This window comes from Tursiops truncatus, chromosome 13 (assembly GCF_011762595.2).
Source record: "Tursiops truncatus isolate mTurTru1 chromosome 13, mTurTru1.mat.Y, whole genome shotgun sequence".
NCBI classification, from domain to species: Eukaryota; Metazoa; Chordata; class Mammalia; order Artiodactyla; family Delphinidae; genus Tursiops; species Tursiops truncatus.
In genome coordinates, this window is record NC_047046.1 from 76,507,811 (window position 1) to 76,532,630 (window position 24,820).

Below are 24,820 nucleotides of genomic sequence, written 5' to 3' on the forward strand. Positions count from 1 at the left end.
TTGCAAGGAGCTCCAATGTTGGCGGGGGGGATGGAGTTGTGGGAGAAATGGATTAGAGCTGTCTTCTCACAGCAGCAAAAGGTATAGCAAGTCAAAAGAGTAGCTTGGGTCAGAGCCCTTTGGGGACACCTGTGTTCAAACCTCAAGGACATCAGGAATAAACACCAAGTCTAGTGGTCCAGACATAGAATCAAGGTCATGATCATTGATTGAGGTGAGCGTTCAGAGGGGTAGAGATGAACTTGGCTCAAGAGCAGAAGGGCAACATACAATGGGAAATATTGCCTAAGTGTGTTTTTCTTAAATAGCACTGAATGCTTTTGAGTGGATCAGAGAAGAACATAATTTAAGTCCTAAGAACAAAGGAAGGGCTTCCCTGGTGGCGCAGTGGTTGAGGGTCCGCCTGCCGATGCAGGGGATGCGGGTGCGTGCCCTGGTCTGGGAAGATCCCACATGCTGCGGAGCGGCTGGGCCCGTGAGCCATAGCCGCTGAGCCTGCGCGTCCGGAGCCTGTGCTCCGCGGCGGGAGGGGCCACAGCAGTGAGAGGCCCGTGTACCGCAGAAAAAAAAAAAAAAAAAAGAACGAAGGAAGACCTGAGGTTTAAGGGAGCTGAGCTGGCTGCAGATTCTGGCTACAGAAGTGTGGCTGGATCCTGGAAATGTATTCCGGTGTCACCGTCCCTACGATGAAAGCCAGGGATGGGTGACCTACTGGAGCATGGTGGCTAAAAAGGTAACCTCAGGACATTGACTTAACTGCATCCAAATCCCAGTTCTAACACTTAGGAGTTATTTAACCACAAGCCGGGAAATGATGCTTCTTCATGCTTCAGTTTTCTTTCAGTGTAAACTAGGGAAAACAATGCTTTTCTCATAAGGTTGCTGTGATGGTAAAATGAATTCATACAGAACAAGCAATTAAAAGAATGCTTAGCACGCACAGTACTTAATACATACGAGCGATAACGATTATTTTCTTTGTCAGTAACAAAACTGTCTCACTGTCAGCTGGTCAAGCATAGAGTCCCAGAAAATTATTCTTGTAATTCTTTAAGGCTTGAATTGTGGTTTGTTTCCTCTAAATCAGACGTTCTTGAAAATTAGGGGTTCTTCCTTGCATTCTCCTACTTACTTTTAGATTCATATTTTAAATGTACTTTAATAATTCACTCAGCAATGCGATAAGTAGTAACTTTCTGAATTGTTGTGAGTCTTAAGATATTCATATTTCACCATGATTATTGAATTAGAGCACGAGTATAGAATTCTAGGTTCAAAGCATTCTTCAGCACTTTAAGGGCACAATTTTATCATCTCCCAGCACCAAAGTTGTGGATGGGAAAGTTGATGTCAAGATAATTCTTGCTTCTTGTAGTTTTAATTATTTTATTTTTGTTTTTGATGATGTTCTTGATATTTCATTGCATTAAGAGTATTTTTAAATGGTTTAAAAATTTTATCTTGTTCATCAGGAGATGTTTTCCATCTGGAAACTTGTACCTTGGTTCATTGCTGGGAAACTCTCAGCCGTTGCTATGGCCCGAATGTTTGTTCCCCCAACACATATGTCGAACACCTAATCCCCAATGTGATGGTCTTTGTAGGTGGGGCCTTGGGGAGGTAATTAGTATTAGAATTAGTCATGAGGGTAAGTCCCCGGCATGTAATTAGTGTTCTTATAGGGAAATGAAAAAACAAAAGCTCTCAACCAAGTAAAGACAAGTAGGCAACCATCTGTGAACCAGGAAGACAGCCCTCAGCAAGAACCCGATCACAGACCTGCAGCCTCCAGGACTGTGAAAAATGAATGCTTGTTGTTTAAGCCACCCAGTCAGCAGTGCTCTGTTATGTCAACCCAGACTGAATAAGAAAACCATTATCCACTCAACCCTCTCAGCCCCACCCTATCTACTCTCTTCTTCTGGATTCCTATTTGAATAATATTGATGTACCTAGAGTTCTTTTGTCGGTTCTAAAAGATTTTGAATACCTAATAAATTCATGCAATCTCAACATCAAATATGAAAAGACTAGAGCAAAAACTCTCCCTCCCACCCCTGTTGCCCATTCATATAGTTCCTACTCCCCCATCCCCATTAGTAATATCTGTACATATTGCTAAATATTCATAGGGCAGGCCATAACTAACAACAAACAAGCAAAATTATGCTGAGATTATTATATTGTTAACTTAGGATACAATTACTCCTTTCTCTTTCCCTGCCCCCTCCAAACAGGCATCAAAATAATGCAAAACCGGGCTTCCCTGGTGGTGCAGTGGTTGAGAGTCCGCCTGCCGATGCAGGGGACACGGGTTCGTGCCCCGGTCCGGGAAGATCCCACATGCCGTGGAGCGGCTGCACCCGTGAGCCAAGGCCGCTGAGCCTGCGCGTCCGGAGCCTGTGCTCCGCGACGGGAGGGGCCACAGCAGTGAGAGGCCCGCGTACCGCAAAAAAAAAAAAAAAAAAGCAAAACCAAAATTTTATCAACATAACAATGTATCAATATATAAAGATTTTAAACAAGAGGTAAGTGGAAAGCAATCTGAAGAAGGTTTGTGGGAAAGCATGAATAAAACTTAGTCTGTGTCTTTAGAGAAGATGAAACAATTTCTTGGCTGGTTTCCCAGAATCTATATCGATGCATTAAATGTAACATAAATAACTAGAGCTGTGCGGTGATGCAGCCCAAGTCACTCTCTGGACCACTGGCAGTCAGGATGCACAGCCCCTCTATCTAGAGCCTCCATATGATACTTTCAGCTAATAATAGTCTGCAGGCATCCTGTGGATAATAACATCTGTTCAGCACATGTCAGGCAGGCACCACGGAATCTGCAGCCACAAGTTGCATCCCCCAGTGAAATTCAAAGCAACATTCTGCTCTGGGTTCCACATCAACATTCAACTATTAAACTCTGAGCCACTTTACCACGTGTGCCCCATGAAGAGAAAAACAGAAACTGCGTGAAGAAAAAACACACACATACGCTATTAACAAAGATTATTCTCCTTTCCCTCAGTCCCTTCTGGACTGTGCTCCATTCCCGTCTCTCTCTCTTCACCCCCTTCACCATTCCTCCATGCCCTGCATCCTGTTATAGACAGTTTTCCCTTCTTAATAAATAAGGAGGAACATTCACATGGAGAAACGGAAGAGAAGCAGAAAGTGATGAAGTAACATTTCACCCAGTAACTGTGTCTAAAACGTCGATCCAGACCCCATGTCCCTGGGGTGGGGACAGTGGACATGGGACAAGTTGGGGTTGTGCTCAGGGTTCTACACCAACACCCAAATGAGAAGAACAGAAGCATTTCTTGGATGCCTCATCTAGTACCTTATGAGCAACTTTAACAGTAAACAGTTCACCAATAATATTCTCCATTTCCTTGCCCATTGTTATTCCACTAATTTAAACTAATTTAAAACTTTCTGTTGTCGAAAAAATAAATCTACCGGGGAAAACCACGAATTGCTGCCAGTTGGCAGACTCGAGAGGACATAAGCCAGGAAAGTGTGAGTTACAATTTGTTAGAATTCCAGTCTGTACATGCAGACAGACATGGAAAATGTGGGTAATTAAGTAATTCAAGCAAAACTCTGTCTATCTCTCTGTCTTTTTATTTGAGCTTCTGGCCAAGATGAAGTTGAAAGGAAGAGTGTATGGGCTTGTGAAAGTGAATCAGAGGGTGGGGTTAAGGAAAGGGTGGTGCTAGAAGTTTTAAAAATTATTTCTACAGTTAAAGGTCACTTAACTCAGCCACGGTCTCTTGCTAAAGGAACCAGTTGCCAATTCTGCTCCCGTGTAAGAAAACAAGGTATTGTAAATAGTTCTTTGTTTTAAAATGTTTGTTTATGTTTTCTTTCTTTGTTGAGGTACCTAGCTAAAGAACAATTTATCGAGACTCCCACAAAACAGAAATAATAGATGAAGGCCAGCCCCCAGGAATTCTGTGCAGGTCTGAGAGATTGAACCCTGAGCTGATTCAAAGTTGGTACTAGAAAGCGGGCTAAGCGGGAGAGAGCATTCACTTCCGAAGACGTCAGGAAGGTAGTTTTGCCGTGAATTGTGAAACTATGAATGGAGTTTTCTCCAGTCACATTTTTGGATTTGCTACCTTTGTATCTGTCAACACAGGTAAAAAGAAATAGGGTATTCTCAGAAGTATTGAACCAAAACCCTTCTAACCCTTCAGAAGAGCGGACTTGGCAACATGAATTTGAGCTTAGTCACTAATGTAGGGAACTAATGATTTGACTCTCTACCCTCCCGCCCACGCACACCTTCATGTCTTGGCTACCATTCCATGGGCCAGTAGCTTTCTTCTCTTTCGTGGAATAACCTAAGTCCCTAAGCTTACACTCCATGCTCATCATAAATCCTCCCAGACTATTAATTCCCTCAGAAGTGGCTTTAGGTAAATATTGAAGTGCTGCGGATTTGGGGGGTCATTTTCTGATATGCACAACTCCACCAAGTAGACAATATCATCAGTACCATCGGAAAGTCAGGAGGCCTTGGATGTCCTCTAATGGAAAAGGGGAAGAGAGTCCTTCCCACTCCCTCCTCCAGCTCATCATCATCTCTCTTTCTTCCTCCTCCTGTTCATCCTCTTTCGTCACCCAATCCCTCCCTTTCACCGTAAAACTTTAAAGACAGTCAGATATAATGACAAAAGCATTTGTATTTAGAGTCCAGAGGATGGGACTGCAACGGTAGCTCTGCTGTTAGTTAGCTGTGCATGTTCGTCAGCACATTTAACCTCTCTGGGCCTCAGTTTCCTAGCAGATAAAATGAAGCAATTTGATTAGAGGGATTCCAAGGTTCTTTCCAACCCTGATTTGTGAAGAGTATGTGTATCTTTGATGAGACATATTGACGAGTGATACTATCCTTTTCTTATTTTCCTATTTCTTTAGTTAAGCCCCTTGACAGATTGAGATTTTACATATGTGTGTATATTTATATGTATGTAAACTGATATATCCATATACCTTCCGAAAATTGCAAAAGAGCCATTTATTCTGAAAAGGGCATAGTTGGCTTCTGATCTAGACATTTATAGTCTTTTCTGAAAAGATCACTGTCGAACCCTTGTATGGATAAATTATTTCATGTAGAATCTCATCCCCAAATTCCGCATCTTTCAGAAAGCACTTTTCACTGCCGGGATAATTTTATCCAGCACTGGCTGGCTTAGCACTTCTATACTTTTTTTTTAAAGGCAGGAATTATTTTTCTTGTATGGTCTGGGCTACACCTGATATATTAATGATATTAATGAGAGAATTAATGAAGTTGAAGATACCTGGATATTAACTTTCCACAACAAATTAGCTTTTTCATTAGACAGAGTTATTGTTTTCAGGGATTTGTTACAAGTAACTAAACTTTAGAATAACCACAAATAATAAGTAGAAAGATAAAAATCCTCAGCCTTAAAATGGTAGTTTCTCCTCTCCTCCCTTCATAGTGATTATGCTTTGGCCACGGAGCCAAGCATTTTCCATATGAAAGAATTCACGAGTTCTTAAAAGATAAAGCTTCATATACAGGCAGTAAGCAAAGCATCATTTGCATGAATATAGCTGTAAAGAAAATAGGGAGGTTATTTACAAGACAGCATTGGATCTGTCAAGGGAAATACTGATACACAAGTTTCGAACGTTTTATGAGGGCGTAGAATTGCTACAAGAGTAGAGGTTCTTGCTTTTCTTCTTTAATAAGATAATGTTAGCCTAGGATTATCATCAGCTTCTGAAATAGGTGGGAGCTATGACTAGGGATGATTTAGAGGCTGGGAAGCTGTTTGGTTAAGTGTAAGCCTATGACTAGGAGGGATTTCAACAGTATCACTGTTAATCCAAGTCATGATGAAACCAAAACTTTGCCTACACATGCCTCTCCCTTCATTCAACCATTGAACTAGAGAGATCTTCTGACCTTTCTAAAGTTCTCATTCTAGGTTTCTCTGAGGGCCAGGTGATATCAGTGCAGGACCAAGTTCTACACGACACTGGCACTAATGGGAGTTTCTAGGCTTAGGAATTTGGTTTATTTTTAATCATTTAATCAGCTTGAGAAATTATTTGGCTATAAAATGACAATAGATTGAACTCACTATTTCTTTGATAGAGACCCAGTCTAAAAAGACTTAAATGAAAATATCAGGGTAATTAGACGTGAAATTTAGAAGGTGAATATAATATTTTTAAAAATGAGAAAGTTTGAGTTCCTTTGTTTGTTAAGATTGGTTTCAGAGGGTCTCACGTGAGTGAGGATAAAGGCAAGCAAGTCTTGAGGTCTCTACTTCTCTATGAGCATTTCCACTAAACTGTGAAAGATTTCAAGTTTAAATAGATAAAAAATGGTGGCTAGAGCCCAAACTATAAACACACTAAAGGAGAAATAAACAAGTACTTGTAAGTTTTCATTTCGTGCAAAGTCCTGAGGTGGGTGTTACTGGATGCGCAAAGCTGAGTAAGAAAATTTTGCTCTCAAGGAAATTATCCTAGAGTTGAAAAGATATAAATCTATGCAAACAGAACTAGCAGTATGATAAGCTCCAAGCAGGCAGCAAAAGCTATTTTATGGGTCTTTGGTGGAAGACGTGCTCCTGTGAACCCCAAAGTTCAGAAAAGGCTTCCAGAGGGAAAGAAGAACCGGAGCAGAGTTGGATTTCAAGAGAATAAAGGAACCAGGATATCATACATCAGGGTGTGAAGGAATAAAAAAGGTTAAAAGTATAAAAATATGGATGAAAGATAAGTGAGAAAAAGTACAAAGTTGAAAAGGGGTATAATTATTCCTCATTTACTGGGTAAAGTCAGTAGGCATGTGGTGTGTTGGTAAGAGGCACTGGGCTGATTCCTCTGCCATTTATATCCTGGCATTTTCAACAGGGAGCCGCTAACTGACCAGAATCCAATTGTTCTCTCATGTGAACTAACTCTGAAATTTGAGCCAATTCTCTTAAACTCTCTGGACTTCATTTTTAAAATATTTAAAATCATGTTGGAGTGGAATTTTTCTAAAGTTTATTCAGCTCTTATGAGTGTATATATACATATTATATATATATATAAAAGCATATATATATATAATCAGATTGGATAATACATTCTTTTGTCATTTCAATGAAGGGTAATTAAAAAAGATAATTATGTAAGCCAACAAATCCATTTACAAAAGTTAAATAAATGGAAAAGATTATTAACATGTTCTCTAACTTTATTTTTCTTAGATTTTCCCAATGGACTCTCTAGCAAAATCCGTCAACCAATTTGCTCTGGAGCTTAGCAAGAAGCTAGCTGAATCTGCTGAGGGTAAAAATATCTTTTTTTCTCCCTGGGGCATCTCAACCTCCTTGGCCATGGTGTATTTGGGCACCAAAGGCACCACGGCAGCCCAAATGTCCCAGGTGAGTGAGAAAAGTCAACCATCCTCTGTTGCCTTAAAATGAAATGCTTTTCTTGTCTTTTGTTCACTTCTCTCCTGAAATCCAAAGAGCCCACGTTTTACAACCACGTCCTCCAAAATAAAAGACACACTTTAAATAAATTTTCTAGACCATAAAAAGAAATCTGAGAAAGTGAATCAATTTGAAAACTCTTTCTAGGAATACTGTTTAAGAACCAGTGTTCTCTGGTAAAATCAAATGGAGAGATGATGTGCCCTTACCCAGGTGCCCAGTGGGTAAGGAGTAAGGAAATTGAATAGGGAGAGGGATAGCAACAGGAAAAGTCAAGCTATCTTGTGATTTCAAGCAGTGTTATCCCTGTCCATACCCAGTGAATTCCGGGGAGCTCAGAACTTGGGCTTTGCCATTACTAAAGGCAAAAAAGTAGCCAACTGAAGTCTTAAAGACATTTTTATTACTGGTAGTCTCATGCACTCAGGTTTGATTCGTAAGTAGGAGAGATGATTGAGCTGGGTGGGCACTTGGTAAAAAGAAGCACACAGAGATACAAAATGGTACATGGAGAGGTTATCGAGTTTGGTTCAACACCAAAAACAATTTTATTTTGATTATTAAAATATTTCAAGAAAGTAATGGCTCATACTTTAAATAATAGAATTAGTCATCATCTTTCTAATCTCAGAAGGATTTTCTTGAAGAAAAAAATAGAAAAATCAAGTGAATCCTGTTCCTCATGCTTTGTTTGGTTGTTACTTTGTTTGGTCCCTGGTTGTCTAGATGAATCTAAAGAGCCCATTAAGGGCATTAAAATAGCAAAACAGGATTATTGTATAAGCAATTATCAATTTGATGTAAGCATCCTCAAATCATAGCAAGTGTATGTGTACGTGTGTAGCCTTACATAGCAAAACATATCAAATAGCCATATATATGTGTATCTGTATCTATGCTTGTGTAAACATATAAATATATGTGTGTGTTTTAAGTAAAAATAAAAATAGAAGAGAGTAAATTCAGCTCTAAATCATACAACGACTGAAAGGCTAAGTGACAAAATTTCCACCAAGAAGCTGGCCTCTGTGACAAGTATGGAAATGGGCACAGCCAGCAGTTCTGAATGAGACAGGCAGAATACATATTCTGTCAGTTTGGGTCTAGGATATCCCCCTTATGCTCATAATTTACAAGCTATTGTGTGGTTTAAAAATAGCAACAACAAAATCTTGGTTCACAGAAAAATCCTGGTTCACAGCTAGTTAATAATTGGCTCATTATTAAAAGGTTTAACTATGAATGTGATAGACTTAATCTTAGATAAATGTCAATTTGCTTCCACTCCATATAAATTTATTGCTGGGTGTTACTTACCCTTGTTTTATTTCAATGTCACTGAAATATTAACAGCTTCAGTTTGCAATTGAGACTAATGAGTTGCTTAAGCACCTCCCCTTTTTTTCCCTATGGCAAGTGGTTCCTGTCTGTCGCCATGTGTCAGCACAAACTTTGGTAAAGTAGACTTTATTCCTTTCTGTAAGCTGGGTCCAGGATGCATGCAGGAGATGGAATTATCACTTTGTTTTCTCAGGGGAAACACAATGTCCACATCCTTCCTGTGACCTGTCACATGAATTGCTGGGGTGAAGACAAAGACTCTATCTCCATACGTCAGATGGTGGCAGGCAGTGAAAACTGAAGCACTTAAGTAGAAAAAGCAACTAAAATTCCTGAATTTTCCAGATAACTGGGGCCATGATGGCATTTGCTTAAATTATCTAAGTGATGGTCTCAGTTGAATACCTAGGCTTCTTTTCAAACCAATCATAGATAAAAATGAAACTCGGAAAACATGAGAATTTTACCTCTAAGGCTATTCCCAACATTATCCTCAACGTCCCATAAAAAGTATTAAAATAAAGAGACTAGCAATTTAAATTCAACTTAAAAATGTATTTAAAAGCAGCTCTTGACTTACTCTTACTAGGTCAGGTAACACACCATTTAAGTCAAATCAGCGCTCCCTTGGTTCATTAATTATATGTTTTGTATCTATAGGAACAAATGGCTTGTAGTTGCTGATGTGTATTTCATATGATTACATCTCTGCAAAGTGCATTCACATATTGCCTTTTTATTGAAATTACAGGTTCTTCAGTTTAGCAGAGACCAGGACAGCAAATCTTGTCCTGACAGTTTTGAAAAGAAAAGGAAAATGGTATGTCTTATATTTCAATATCTATTTGATAATTAAGGAGAAAGCACTTTGGCACGTTAGTGGCTAAATTAAGCAACCTTTAATAGGTAACTTTTCTTTAAAATATATGTTAAAATTATGGGATTTTTTTTTTTTTTTTTTTTTTTGTGGTACGCGGGCCTCTCACTGTTGTGGCCTCTTCCGTTGTGGAGCACAGGCTCCGGACGCACAGGCTCAGCGGCCATGGCTCACGGGCCCAGCCGCTCCGCGGCATGTGGGATCTTCCCGGACCGGGGCACGAACCCGTGTCCCCTGTATCGTCAGGCGGGCTCTCAACCACTGCGCCACCAGGGAAGCCTGGGAAATTTTTTAGAGTGCAGAATGTCTACACTTTTTGGAAGGGTAATATTCTTTTCCCTTATCTCTTCGTTTCCCTCCCCTTCAAAACTACTCTACTTTCAACATTGTTCTTACTTCTGCAAACTCTTTCAACATTGTTCTTACTTCTGCAAACTAAGTGTGAAGAAAATGATGTCCCAACAGCTATTACATTCCTGCACTAATAATACTAAAGAGGTTTTTTTATCTACCATACAATCGATTTCGGCCTTTGTTCGTAAACTTTAAATTATTTCATTTACTATAAGTTGTTCATATACACTTAGTTCTTGTTCAACATTTTTATTTAACCAATTTACTTTCTTTTAAAGGAATTCGATGTAGGCAAGGCTGAAGAAATATGCTCTAATTTCCAGACACTTATCTCAGAAATCAACAATCCCAGCAATGCTTGCATACTTAAAACAGCCAACAGGATCTATGGGGAGAAAACGTATCCATTTCACAATGTAAGTGCAAACATCTTATTTCAAGCTGATGGGGAAGAGTCACATGAGATCAATCAATAAACTCTTTGTACTTTTCTCCGGGGATCCCAGGGACAATCTTAATGTATATGGAGTATGTGGTCAGCATTTCTGATAAACAATCGTTTAGCCTGACCAATGTGTCAAGTTGTAAAGGAAACCAGTAACATATTTCAAACCAAATCTGGTGATCAGATCTTTATGCCCAGAATAAAGGGGTACACCCCAGGAACAACCCATGAAGACTCGTAGAAATGTGGTTTATATAATCCCTGGGCCAACATTTGTTTCATGGGAAACAGAGCAAAAGATATAGAATAACTCAATATGGTGAGTCTGAAGGAGCAGAGGGTGGTGTGATCATAGGAGTGTGGCAGGAGACTGTGTCCTCAAGAGCAAAGTTGACTTTGCGATCAGGTAAGTCACTTCACATCTTGACTTCAGACACTTTAAGAAAGATTCTTAACATGGAATTGAATCAACTTCTCTTCTGCTCTGATGGTTGAGACACCCACAGTGCAGACCATGAGTTCATCTTCAGTTCAGATGCAAGGGCTCCTCAGAGGACTCAACTCCAAACCAAGCCAAGCATTTACTTCTTTCATGTTTGTCCATCACATCCTTTGGCACACTTCAGAAGAAAGCCAGAGGACCCAGGTGCCCAGTGGGTAAGGAGTAAGGAAATTGAATAGGGAGAGGGATAGCAACAGGAAAAGTCAAGCTATCTTGTGATTTCAAGCAGTGTTATCCCTGCCCATACCCAGTGAATTCCGGGGAGCTCAGAACTTGGGCTTTGCCATTACTAAAGGCAAAAAAGCAGCCAAGTGAAGTCTTAAAGACATTTTTATTACTGGTAGTCTCATGCACTCAGGTTTGATTCGTAAGTAGGAGAGATGACTGAGCTGGGTGGGCACTTGGTAAAAAGAAGCACACAGAGATACAAAATGGTATGTCTTTTAAAATATCCACAAGCCCTAGCTGTGCACAGAGAGGTTGATCAGAACCCACGAGTCACGACAAGGAATACGTACCTCGAGAATGTTTACGTTTTCTTTTTACTGGATTATAAATTGTACAGAACGTAGACTTCATAATCTCCAAACCACTGCCTGGAAGCTGAATTAACTCAACACTTTTTAACTGCACACAATTCCTCTATAAAGTAATAAATTGAAGGAATGCCACAGCTGTCCTGGGGAATAAATTCTGTTTCAAGGCAGGTGCCCCCCTAAGCAGCAACCTTGGTTATAGCCCACTTAGGATGATGGCCACTGAGGGTAGCATCGACAGCCCGAAGGAAGAAGCCTGCTTTCTCCCTTAGAATACCTGACGAAACCTTTGACCCGTCTTGGAAGTCGGTTTCCATGGCGGGCCACAGCTTCCCTCAGAAGCCCTCCCCAGGCTCTTGGGTGTTTAGAGCCCATAGACGGCAGCTGCCAGACCCAGGGTTCTCAATCTGGCTCCATCTCTACCCCAGAAAGTCCAGTACTCCTTGGCTGGAGTCGCTCCTGGGATTCCTAGAATGGTCCTCCTTTTCATCCCAGCCCCATTTCCCAAGGACGAATAAAAACAGACGAAGATATGGAGGCTCCAGAGCTGTGGGAGACGGGCCTTCCTTCCATACCCGCGGCTCTGCATGGCTAGTCCGTGCCCAGCTAAATTTACACAGGGCAGTGTTTCGTTTTTAACCGAAGCTGGAGTGTGGAAAGATTGAGGGGAGCAATGGGGTGGCAGTTTGCAATTGTCCATCTAGCTAGGGTTTTTTTTTCTTTTTTTTTTTTGGATAATCTAAATAGACTTGTTTATTGATTCTGGAAAAATTCTACAAAAGGAGATTTTACCTATATCTTCCAGAAATATTTACAAGACATGAAAACATACTTTGGCTCAGAGCCACAGTCTGTGAACTTTATGGAAGCTTCTGACCAAATCAGAAAGGAGATCAACTCTTGGGTTGAAAGCCAGACTGAAGGTAAGCCTTCTCCAAGGTACTCAGCGGTGCACTTTCTCCAAGTATCGCTTTATTATTTTGAATTTGTGTTATGTATAAGTATAGGCATTTCTTAAATAGAACTGTGGACACATTCTAAATATTCAAAACATTTGTTTTATTCATGCCCATAATTTTTGATTTATAGCTTTTGCAATAAGTCTTATCTAAAACAGATAAGACAACCATTTTACCAAGTAGACAAGAAAATGATCAGATTCCACTAATTCCAAGGAGGACTCCAGGGATAAAAGGCAGAAAAATGCAAAAAAGGAATTTTGGAATACTGCTGCACTTGTGGTTTCTAAAGAAAAATAGCTGCTGATGAACAATGAAAATGTGGCAGTAAATGTACTACATAACCTTAAGTAATTTTCAAAATAGGTCATATATTAGCTTAGAGTATGGGCTGAGCTCTTGCAACAAAGAGCCCAAAATACAATATCTTAATAAGATAGAAGTTTATCTCTGACCTAACAGTCACAAGGTAGATAAGCATTCTGTTCCATGAAGGCATCCAGAGACCCAGACTAGTGGGTTAGCTCAGCCATCCTCGAGACATGGCTTTTATATTTGTCTAAGGTGATTCTTACATTTCTCAGTTTTACAGTCAGCAGGAAATAGGGAAAATAAAGCCTCTTTGCTTTTAAGGGGATGACCTGAAACTTTCACACACCAGTTCCACTCATATCCCAAATTTGGATACATGGCCCATTTTATGCTCTGGTGACCAACTTGTCCTAGTTTGTAATAAAGGTCTTTAAAATGTAGTTTTTAGCTGGGTAGCCACATGCTACCTAAAAGTTAAGCATTCTATTTCTAAAAAGGGAATAGTAGAGGGATTCTCAGAGGCGATTTAGCAGTTTTTTATTATGATCCTTATTTTAGAAATGAGGAAGCTGAGGCTTTAGAGAAACTGTTACCAAGATCAGATAGTTTAAAGCTTCAGAAATAGGACTGAAATCTGAGTCAGTTTAGCTCTGAAGTCTGAACTCATTTCAGTATTCCACGCTTCCTTTTCAATCCATATGTCTGTTGATGGTCCATTATATCTCACAAAGAAATACCAAAGGTGTAATCGCTAATGAATATTAATGATTAAGTCTTTGCTTTGCAGCAACGAACGTGGAATGTTTAGGTAATCCCCCTCCCCCCAGACTTCAGAGTTCATTTGTATATTCCTGCCAGATATGCTTGCAGAGGGTCCCACATACTTTAAACTCGACATACTGAAGTCATGTTCAGAACAGCTTATCCACACCTTGTCCTCTCCTTGCACTCATTCTCCATCCCGGCGGACGGGTGGCTACCACACACCTGCCCAGATCGTAAGTCCGAGAGATACTCTAAATTCTCCCTTTTCCTTTGCCTCCTCCTGCGTGTTTCTGAGTTCATCTTTCCTTTCCAATCTCTTCCTCCTCTGCTCTCGGCTTTGTCATCATTTATCTGTGTTAATGCAATAATCTGTTTCTTATCTTGCTCCCCTCAAATGCAACCTCCATTCAGCCATCAGAATGACCTCCCTAAAATGTGAATTCGACCAAGTGGACCATGTACTCAAAATCCATCATGGTGCCCCACATCCTACAGGATGAATTCAAGCTGCCTAAACTGACACAGAAGGTCCAACAGGACCGTGAAGTCTTGTCTGTCTCTCCACTTCAACTCTTGTCATTCTCTGACTCAAAGTTGATACTCAGAAATTCTAAGTGGCACAGAGTCCCTGGAACTCCCTGTGCTACCTCACGACCCCATGCATTTGCTCATGTGTCCCTTCAGTTCGAAACACGGTCCCCTCCCCTGCCACTCCCAGCCCCTTCATGGCCACTGGATAACATCTCAGGGGTTCGCTCAGGCATAATGTCCTCCCCTGGCTCCCAGGCTGAGCTGAGAGCCTTTTTCATTGCTCCAAAAGCCCCCTGTGGGAAACTTTACCTTGACTTACCACGTTGTTATTGAAATTAACTGTTGAAGTCCCTGCCTCTCCCACTAAACTCAAGAACACCAAGGGCAGTAATACTACCTCATTTGAGTTTCTGCTTTGAATCACTAACAGATAACAGCCCTGCTCATGGTAGCTATTCAGAGCAATGTTTATTGAAGTGAATTGAGGAAGTTGGCAGCCCTAACTTCTCAGTTCCTTTTTCACTGGACTAGTGACTCAGAAGCCATGGTGAGGCAAGAGTGACCATTATCCTTAACTTATTCCTGATTTGGATTCATCTAAAAGTCAGTCTGTTTTGAGAACTACAGATTAGCTAGCATTTACAGAAAGGAATTACTTGCACTGTTCCAGTTCACATGAGGACCAAATGTGATTCTATAAGCAAAAGCACATTGTAATATACAACACAAACGCAATGTAGTAGAAGTAGGGGCAAGAATAGTGCTGGAGGGCTTCCCTGGTGGCGCAGTGGTTGAGAGTCCGCCTGCCGATGCAGGCGATACGGGTTCGTGCCCCGGTCCTGGAAGATCCCACATGCCGCGGAGCCTGCGCGTCCGGAGCCTGTGCTCCACAACGGGAGAGGCCACAACAGTGAGAGGCCCACATACCGCAAAAAAAAAAAAAAAAAAAATAGTGCTGGAGCTGAACTAAATCTCAGCTCTCAAATTCCTACCCAGTGCCCACTCTGTTCTCTGGAAGACAGGTGGGGACCCTACAGACAGGAAGGCGGGGAGCAACTCATCTGCTATCTTTCGCCCCTTTCTGAGCTGAGTGGAGAGTCATTGTCTGACACGGTGTAAGCTCGGTTTGCAAAAGGATCCTTGCCATGCTTCCCCCGCACAGGCTGACACACTCAAGGAGCATGACAGGATCCATCTCTCTAGATCACGGGTCCCCAACCCCCGGGCCTGGGCCTGTTAGGAACCGGCACGCACAGCAGGAGGTGAGCGGCGGGCAGGTGAGCGAAGCTTCATCTATCACTGCCCGTCGCTCCCCGTCGCTCGCATCACCGCCTGAGCCGTCCCCGCCCGCCCATCCCCACACCCCGACCCCCAGCCCTGGTCCGTGGAAAAATTGTCTTCCACAAAACCGGTCCTTGGTGCCAAAAACTTTGGGGACTGCTGCTCTAGATTACAGAGCTGTCTGGATCTTCCTGTGATGATAGAAATATGCCATAAATCCTAGGGCTGCCATAACAAATTACCACCAACTGTGTGGTTTAAACCAATAGAAATCTATTCTCTCATAGTTCTGGAAGCTGCAAGTCTGAAGTTAAGGTGTTAGCAGGGCCTTGCTCCCTTGGAAAGTTTCAGGGAAGAAACCGCTCCACGCCTGTCTCCTAGTTGCTGATGGTTATTGGCAATCCTTGGCTTGTAGACATATCTCTCCAATCTCTGCCTCTGTTGATACATAACTTTCTTCTTTGTCTCCCCTATGTCTCCATGTTTTCACACTCTGTGTGTGTGTGTCCGAATTTCTCTCCTCTTATAAGAATACCAGTCATTGAATTAGAGCCCACCCTAATCCAGTATGACTTCATTTGAACTTGACTGCATCTGCAAAGACTCTGTTTCAAAATAAGATCACATTCACAGGGACCGGAGGTTAGGATTTAACATATCTTTTTGGATGACACAATTCAGCCCACAAAAGTAATATTCTCACAAAAATGTATAACCTAAATATTATCTTGAGGAAGCATCAGACAAACTTGAACTGAGAATTGAGCATTCTACAAATATTTTTCAAAAGTATCAAGGTCATGAAAGACAAAGAATGAATGAGGAACATGAAAGACAAAGAATGAATGAGGAATGAAAGAAAAAGACTAAAGGGGACCAAAAGGAAATGACAACTAAATGCAACTTGAGCTCTTGGATTGATTTCTGGTCCAGGAAAAAAAGGACTTTATTGGAACAACAGATGAAATTTAAATAGGATCTGTTAATAATATTCTATTAATACTAACTTCCTGGCTTGGATCATTGGTGGATACAAGATGTTATCATTTAACGGTATTTCATAATCATCATTTTTATGTATGGCGTTTCACCAGGATGTAACTACATCATTTGAAATCTGTCCTTTGGCTCTTTTAGGAAAAATCCTGAATCTCCTACCTGATAATGCTGTGGATTCTGCAACCAGAATGGTTCTGGTAAATGCCCTTTACTTTAAAAGAATTTGGGAACATCAATTCTTGGTCCAAAATACCACAGAAAAGCCTTTCAGAATAAACAAGGTAGGAACCTGTTAATAACCAGTATGAATTTTTACATGGCATTGCAAAGGGAATTCTATTTTAAATTTATTCTCTCTGACTATATGCTCCTGTAAACTATGGCTCTTACTAGGGCAGGGATGACTGTGCTAAAAACCCCAGTTCCATCCTACCTGGAAATTCCCTTTTCATTATTTTTTCTCTGAAAATAGACTATTCACATATTTTATTACTCAGTCCTTGCTGCAACTATGGTAGAGTAGGTAAGGTAGTTATTACATTTATTTCCCAGGTTAGAAATGCAGCATGGTTAAGTGACTAGAGCCATGCTTAAGTTGAAGGCTTCCAGGACCATAACCCCAAACTCTTCGCTTACTAGTTCTATTCTTGTTCTATTAAGGCAGTACCACTGTGTACCAAACTCTTACCCTTCCATAAGAAAAAGAAATAAAATTTTAAAATCTTATTTCTTTCGTTAACATTTCCTTCTGTGTTAGGACACAGCACACTTGTTTTTGATTACTTCAGCAAGAAGGGAGACTAATGGAAGCTGACAGATACACCTAAGGGCTGGATGTGGCTGGGTCTTGGGACTTGAGTGGAAATAAGGATTCAAATGTTGTCAGGATTCATTCTCTATCTTTCCAACTCTGTTTCTCCCATTATTCTTCTCTCAGACTGAAGTCTAACTTCCTCTGCGGCCCAGTCCACAAAGGCAGAACATGGCTACCCACATCTCCTCCACTCTACAGACCAGTCTGATAGGTCTCATTCCAAATTCCTAGGAAAGGAACAGATTGGCCAAAGATTGTTAACATATTTAGGTCCTGGGGTGGATCACCTCACATAAACAGTGCTGCTGAGGACCTACTGCTGTAACCATATGGTTATGTGCAATAGGCGGTTTTCAGATAATCAGTGGGGTAAAGATGGGGAAGGAACGGAACATATAATGCAATAGGCTAACTAGAAATGTGCTGGATAGTTACTTGGCTTAATATATTCACCAGGAATTTTCAGATGCGAGTGATAGAAAAGCATTCCAAACTAGCTCCAGTAAAAGGGGCATTGTGTTAGCATTAGCTTATGCAACTAAGAGGAACTGGGAAGTCTGGGAGTGGGATCTTTGAATCTCAAACATAATCCATTTTCTCTGCCCCACCCCTGACCCCTCCTTTTTGCCTTCATTCTCTAAAGATGGAATTTATCCATATGACCAGGGAATATGACAGCCCCATAGTCTAGCTTCACAACCCTACTACATAGACGAAGTCCTGGCTGCTGGCTCTGACAGATTGCTCCCAAAGAGGACTCCGGCTGGTGCCATTCATATGCGTATCGTTGAGACAATCACTGTATCGCAGAGTATCCTGAACGAACAGCCCTGCTCACACGGCCACTACCTTAGCAGAACAGTAGGAGCTTGTGATGGACATTTAGCTCCACATAGAGTGGATAAATAACATATGTCTACAATGTCTGAATTGCAGGGTTTTGCTTTTGTTTCACCATTGGCTTTACTAAAAATTCATAATGTCATGTATCTACCATTACAGTCTCATACAGAATACTTTCGTTGTCCTAAAAATGCCCTGTGCTCCAAACATTCATCCCTCCCTCTAAATCCCTGGCAACCACGGATCTCTTTACGGTCTCTAGAGTTTTGCCCTTTTCAGAATGCCGTAGAATCAGAATTGCATAGTACGTAGCCGTTTCAGACCGTCTTCTTCCACTTAGCGATACGTATTTAAAGTTCCTCCGTGCCTTTTTTACGGCTTGATAGATCATTTCACTTTGTTGCAGAATACTGTTCCATTGTATGGACGTAGCAGTTTGTTTATCCATTCACCTTACTGACGGGCATTTTGGTTGCTTCCAGTTTTTAGCAATTATGATTAAAGCTGCTATAAACATTTGCATGCAAGATTTTGTGTGGACACGTTTTTAACTCATTTTGGTAATTACCCAGGAGCACGGTTGCTGGATCACATGGTAAGACTGTATGTAGCCGTGTAAGAAACCACCGTACTGTCATCCAATATGGCTTCCACTTTGCATTCTCACTGGCAGAGAATGTCAGTTCCACCCTCGCTAGAAGTTTATGTTATCAGTGTTTTGAACTTTCAGCCATTCTATTAGATCTGTAGTAGTGGTATCTTCACTGTTTTAATTTGCAATTCCCTAAGGACATAAGATTGAACATCTTTTCATATGCTGTAGGTCTGCCTTTGGTGAGGTTATCAGTTCAGATCTTTCGCCTGTTTTTAAAATTGGGTTCTTTGCCTTATAATTGTTGAGTTTTAAGAGTTCTTTTCAAATTTTGGATACCAGTCATTTATCAGTTATGTGTTTTGAAACTCTTATCTCCTAGTTTATTGCTTGTCTTTTCATTCTCTTAGTGAATTTCGGTTTTATGATACTAAAATACCCTCACACAAAAACAAAAACCACAAATGTTTGTGTGTGAAATGCACCTTACTCAGCTTCGGAATCATTGGCATTTACAGAGTTTGCACAAGACTCTTTTAAGTGTTTGGTAGAATCCAGCTTGCCATGATTTATAGAGGATGCCGTAACAATGTCAGAGGAAGAAACTCCCACATCATTTATCGATGATGTTATCCAGTAGAACACGTATTTCCAGAAAACAAGGTTTGAATAATTTTATTCAGCACTTAGCAGAGGATCACTAGCTTTGCCAGTGTCCCAGACTACTGGGAACCAAAGATGCTAAAGAATTAAGGATTTGGTGGAACACCTCCCCAGTGACTTTGCTACATATATTCTACAGACTACAAGCAAACCAGTGCAAATGATGTCCATGAAAGAAAAACTTCAAGTATTTTACATAGAAAAGCCACAAGCCATAGGCCTTCAACTCTTCTATGAGAACCGTGACCTCAGCCTACTCGTACTACTGCCGGAAGACATCAGTGGGCTGGATCAGGTAAAGAGATCAGGCTATTCATCCCTACCTTCTTTCCTCTCCCCTTTGGTAACAAGTTTATTTCCTATATCTGTGAGTCTGTGTCTGTTTTGCATATACATTTATTTGTATGGAGAAAAACTTTAAAAACAGACATCAGTCTGTCTGACACGAAGAGGGTTCTAGTGTTTATCCCTCCGGGGAAAAACATAAAGACAGTTCCCAGTTCTTTAATTTCTGCAGAGGAAGGCAACCAACGTACCTTGAGCCCTAGGTACTGTATTTTTACATCATTTAAGCTTTACAAAACTTTGTCAGGTTGATATTACTACCCCTCAGGAAGGTTAAGTAATCTATAGACATCTTTAGCATAGGGGAGTCACACAAACAACCACACAAACAACAGACAGAGATATTTATTGTCAGTCACAAAGCTGTGTGGATTGATCATAACAACCTTTCAGTCAATATAGGTCTTTCTTCTCCTTCCGATAGGACTTACCTAATTAATTTTTTAATCACTTGCATTAATCTAGCCTTAGACATATGTTTAAAAACATTAAATGGATTACTTTTTTTTTTTTTTTTTTTGCGGTACGCGGGCCTCTCACTGTTGTGGCCTCTCCCACTGCGGAGCTCAGGCTCCGGACGCGCAGGCTCAGCGGCCATGGCTCACGGGCCCAGCCGCTCCGCGGCATGTGGGATCTTCCCGGAATGGGGCACGAACCCGTGTCCCCTGCATCGGCAGGCGGACTCTCAACCACTGCGCCACCAGGGAAGCCCCTAAAACATTTTTAAAAAACATTTTTTATCAAGTTAACACTCTTCAGGAGATATAGTCTGTATCAGTGCATCTTCAAGTATTATTTAAATTGTTCATCTGTTAAACCTCTCTTAAGCCTGACTTTGGTCTGACCACATTTCTGAGCAATTTGCATGTCTAAACTGAACACTAGCTTCTCACGCAATAAGTGTTCTGTCGTTCTTTACACTGTGCCTAATTGCTTGTGTGCCAGGTTCTTTAGGTTTCCACCACCCTACTAGTGTGTAGAAAGATTTCTAAATAGTGTCATAAAATTTGTGAAACTGGAGAGGATAGTAGAAATAAGACCAAGTGTGAATACTAAACCATTAGAGTTACACCCTTAAAAGATAAGCCTTTCTTTTTAAAAGTGCAGGTTCCTGACCTGAAGATATTGTCACTTACTGCACATAATTTACAAATATGTCACTGATAGCAATACTTGGATCTAGAAAATTCTTAAAGTAGCAAAAGCATGTGCTTTGAAACAAACATGTTATTTAAAAAATCAAACATTGTTTATCATATATATGTACGCATATGTGTATATAATATATATTTATTGTTTAAAAAATTTTAAATATAAAGAAGAGAAAAAGCACCCTCAAAACCACTATTTAAAATATCATTACTCTTGGGACTTCCCTGGTGGTCCAGTGGTGAAGACTCTGCACTTCCAGTGCAGAGAGCGTGGGTTTGATCCCTGATTGGGGAGCTAAGATCCCACATGCCAAGCAGCGTGGCCAAAAGATTAAGAAAAAAAAAGTCATTACTCTTAAGATTGGAGGATTTTCCTTTCTTTGCTTTTCTTTCCTTATTTTTTCGTAGTTTATAGTTACTAGTTTCATATTGGCGTGATTATATAGACATTTTACCTCAGATTTTGTTTTCAAGGAATTGTCTACTATGTTAATAAAATTAAAGTTTCTTTTGTGCCCTGGCATGCAACATGTCCTCGCTTTTGTGTTGACAACACCGAAGTGTATATTTATATTGATGTATTTGCATGTGTAGTTGATGTCTTGCATATTATCATAGAAGTACTTCCATTTTGGATCAAGGTCTAATCTAGAAAACCTATATCCTGAGAACTATTTATCTGCAAAATGATTATGTCAAGGATGTGTGGAGGATCTCATTATAAACAAAGAATTTCCAAATGTATGTGTTTTGTTACCTTTGGTAATAGGAGTGACTATAAGTCATTTATATAATATCTAAAGGTCTCGCTCAACGAATAGTTCTCACTCCACTCTGAAATTACTGACTCTTTCTTCCTTGGCTCCAAACTGTAGCTGGAAAAAGCCATCACCTATGAGAAGTTGAGTGAGTGGACTAGCGCTGACATGATGGAGGTGTGTGACGTGCAGCTGCATCTTCCCAAGTTCAAGCTGGAAGAGACTTATGATCTCAAGTCAACCCTGAGCAGTATGGGGATGAGCGATGCCTTTAGCCAGAGCAAAGCAGATTTCTCAGGAATGTCTATGGAGAGAAACCTATTTCTGTCCAATGTTTTCCATAAGTCTTTTGTGGAAATAAATGAACAAGGTACAGAGGCCGCAGCTGGTACTGGGAGTGAGGTGAGTTTTCGAATTAAACTCCCCTCCGTTGAATTCAATGCAGACCACCCATTCCTCTTCTTCATCAGGCACAACAAAACCAATAGCATTCTATTTTACGGGAGATTCTGCTCCCCTTAAACCCTGCATCTCTCTCATCAAACAAGAGCATCTTACAGTGTGAAAAATACACATATGATGGAAAAACACAATTATAATAAAAACCAGTTTATAGCCTCTTTTTAACATATAAATATTAGCAAAATTATCTTGAAATAATATATTCTAGTTATCCTATCATGCCTATATAGCTAGAGAGAATGGCAAATTTAACTTTTTTAACTTTTTTTTTTTTTGCTGACATTCAGTTTTATTATTTTTTACATCTTTATTGGAGTATTAATGCTTTACAGTGTTGTGTTAGTTTCTGCTGTATAACAAAGTGAATCAGCTATATGTATACATATAACCCCATATCCCCTCCCTCTTGCGTCTCCCTCCCACCCCTCTAGGTTGTCACAAAGCATTGAGCTGAGCTCCCTGTGCTATGCGGCTGCTTCCCACTAGCCATCCATTTTACATTTGGTAGTGTATGTATGTAAATGCTACTCCCTCACTTCGTCCCAGCTTCCCTTTCCCCGCCTGTGTCCTCAAGTCCATTTTCTACGTTTGCGTCTTTATTCCTGCCCTGTCACTAGGTTCATCAGTACGTCTTTTAGATTCCATATATATGTGTTAGCATATGGTATTTTTCTCTTTCCGACTTACTTCACTCTGTATGACAGATACTAGGTCCATCCACCTCATTACAAATAATTCAATTTTGTTCCTTTTTATGGCTGAGTAATATTCCATTGTATACATATGCCACATCTTCTTTATTCATTCATCTGTCTATGGACATTTAGGTTTAACACATTTTATCTTAATGTGACTTTTATTTACATTTCAGAAATTCGGTTATTCCATTGAATGCCTTAAAATGCTTGAACTACCTGGTCACTATTTTCATTGTCACTTATTTTCACATGCATCATTTAGTGAAGAAAAAAATCTTTATAGAGGTGATATATTGATAAACAAGAATTTTCTCAAGACTATTACTCTGATGGTTCATAAATTACCACTGTAAAATTAAATCCCCCTTTTCTGCTATTTTAAAAATACTTATGTTGACATTAATGGAAAAACTAGTGAAATCCAATGAAATCTGGAGTTTAGTTAATAGTAATGTACCAACGTTGGCTTCTTAGTTTTAAAAAAATGTTCCACTGTAATATTAGAAGTTAGCATTACAGGAAACTGTGTCAGAAGTATATGGGAATTCCCTGTTTTATCTTTGTAACTTTCCTGTGAATTTAAAATTATTCCAAAATAAAAATTTTATTGGAAAGAATTATTATGTGTGAAAGTTGTCACACTAACATCCTTGCTTTTAAAAATCATAAGCTAGAAGACTAGATTTCCAATTTATATAAATGTGTATTGTCAGTTATAAGAAGATATCCTTAGTAAAACTTTATCTCCATAAAATTGGCTGTGTTTTTCTAATTTCTATTAAAAATGCTCTTACGCAATGGCTCATTGGTAGTCTCATCAACTGTTATTCTAATTTTAGAGATTGAGTCTATCATTCTAGGCTGCTTTTTCCATTTTAATCTACTAAGTGAAAGATATGATCTGATATGGATCCAACATAAATGGTGTATAAACTAGTATAAGAAAACGTATTTTCTGCATCAAATCTTGGTTTGGTATCATAGAATAAAAAAAAAATGATGCTATGCTTTAGCTCCAAAGATAGAAATTGTAATATATATGACAATTTATCATATCATTATAAAACATTTTGCCTCTATCCATAATACCTCACATTAAGTAACAATGAAAGAAATCCCCTGTGTCTGTGTTCTACTAAATTAAAAGTCCTTAAGTGTTATGTATCATGTGGACTCATAAGAAAAGTAGGTAACAAGTGAACGGGGAGCATGGAAACCAAGCCAAGATAAAGGAAGACCAGAGTAACTGTGTGTCAGAGGCTGACAATCAGAAAATATTAAACACAGTATTTTTCAAACAAACAAAACAGAAAAAAAGGATGATACTAGAAACTGCAGGTTAGTAAGATGCATTCAGGCAGTCATTCATTTAAAAAATGTTTGCTGAGCATCTACACTGTATCAGTTGATATTCGGGGCATGAAGACTACACTTTTTTTTTTTCAAGGATTTATTGTATTTTATTTATTTTCTCCAATTTTTTTTCTATTTCAGTATCACTCCTTTTCCTCATGTTATTATTGTCCTACAACTATACACCTTTATGAATTGTAAGCCCATGAACAGTTTCATAATTATTGCTTTATGCAGCTATCTTTTAAATCACATAGAAGGAAAAGTTACTAACAAGGATAAACTTATGCTGTCTTTTATACATATTTACCTACGTAGCTACTCTTACTGGTGCTCTTTGTTTCTTTGTGAGAATTATTGTTACTGGAAGACTACACTTCTGAACAAAAACAGACCCTGGTCTCCAGTCTCTTGGAGTCATGGAGCTTACAAACTGGCGGGAGAAACGGACTCAAAGTGGATGTTAGTGCAAGGAATGATTGCAAAATAAACTGCAGTCATCTTGGAGACACATGTACCTGTGTGTGCACATGCGTATCAGGCTTTTTCAATAATGAGGTTTAAAGTATTTGTTGATGATATTTGTTTTCCTCCCTTAGTGCAAATGTATATAGCCTATCTTTTTAGAAGATTAACAGACCTTAGAACAATAGATAATAATCATGGTCTGTTGAGAGCTTCCGGGAAGATGGCGGAAGAGTAAGACGCGGAGATCACCTTCCTCCCCACAGATACACCAGAAATACATCTACATGTGGAACAACTCC

General features: G+C 39.8%; 1 protein-coding gene and 1 long non-coding RNA gene across 2 annotated transcripts in view; one reads left to right on the plus strand and one right to left on the minus strand.

Annotated features, from left to right (window-relative positions):
• Window positions 1–24,820, minus strand: part of LOC117307710 (uncharacterized) — a 75,800-nt gene that overhangs the window by 42,330 nt on the left and 8,650 nt on the right. The window lies entirely within an intron of this gene.
• On the plus strand, window positions 3,684–23,317 carry LOC101315560 (serpin B10). The gene is made up of 8 exons (XM_033837825.2): window positions 3,684–3,818; window positions 7,245–7,421; window positions 9,565–9,633; window positions 10,323–10,460; window positions 12,333–12,450; window positions 16,513–16,655; window positions 19,426–19,581; window positions 21,658–23,317. Exons 2-8 carry the CDS (start codon window positions 7,254–7,256, stop codon window positions 22,060–22,062), a joined length of 1,197 nt encoding a protein of 398 aa, XP_033693716.1. The 5' UTR covers window positions 3,684–3,818; window positions 7,245–7,253; the 3' UTR covers window positions 22,063–23,317.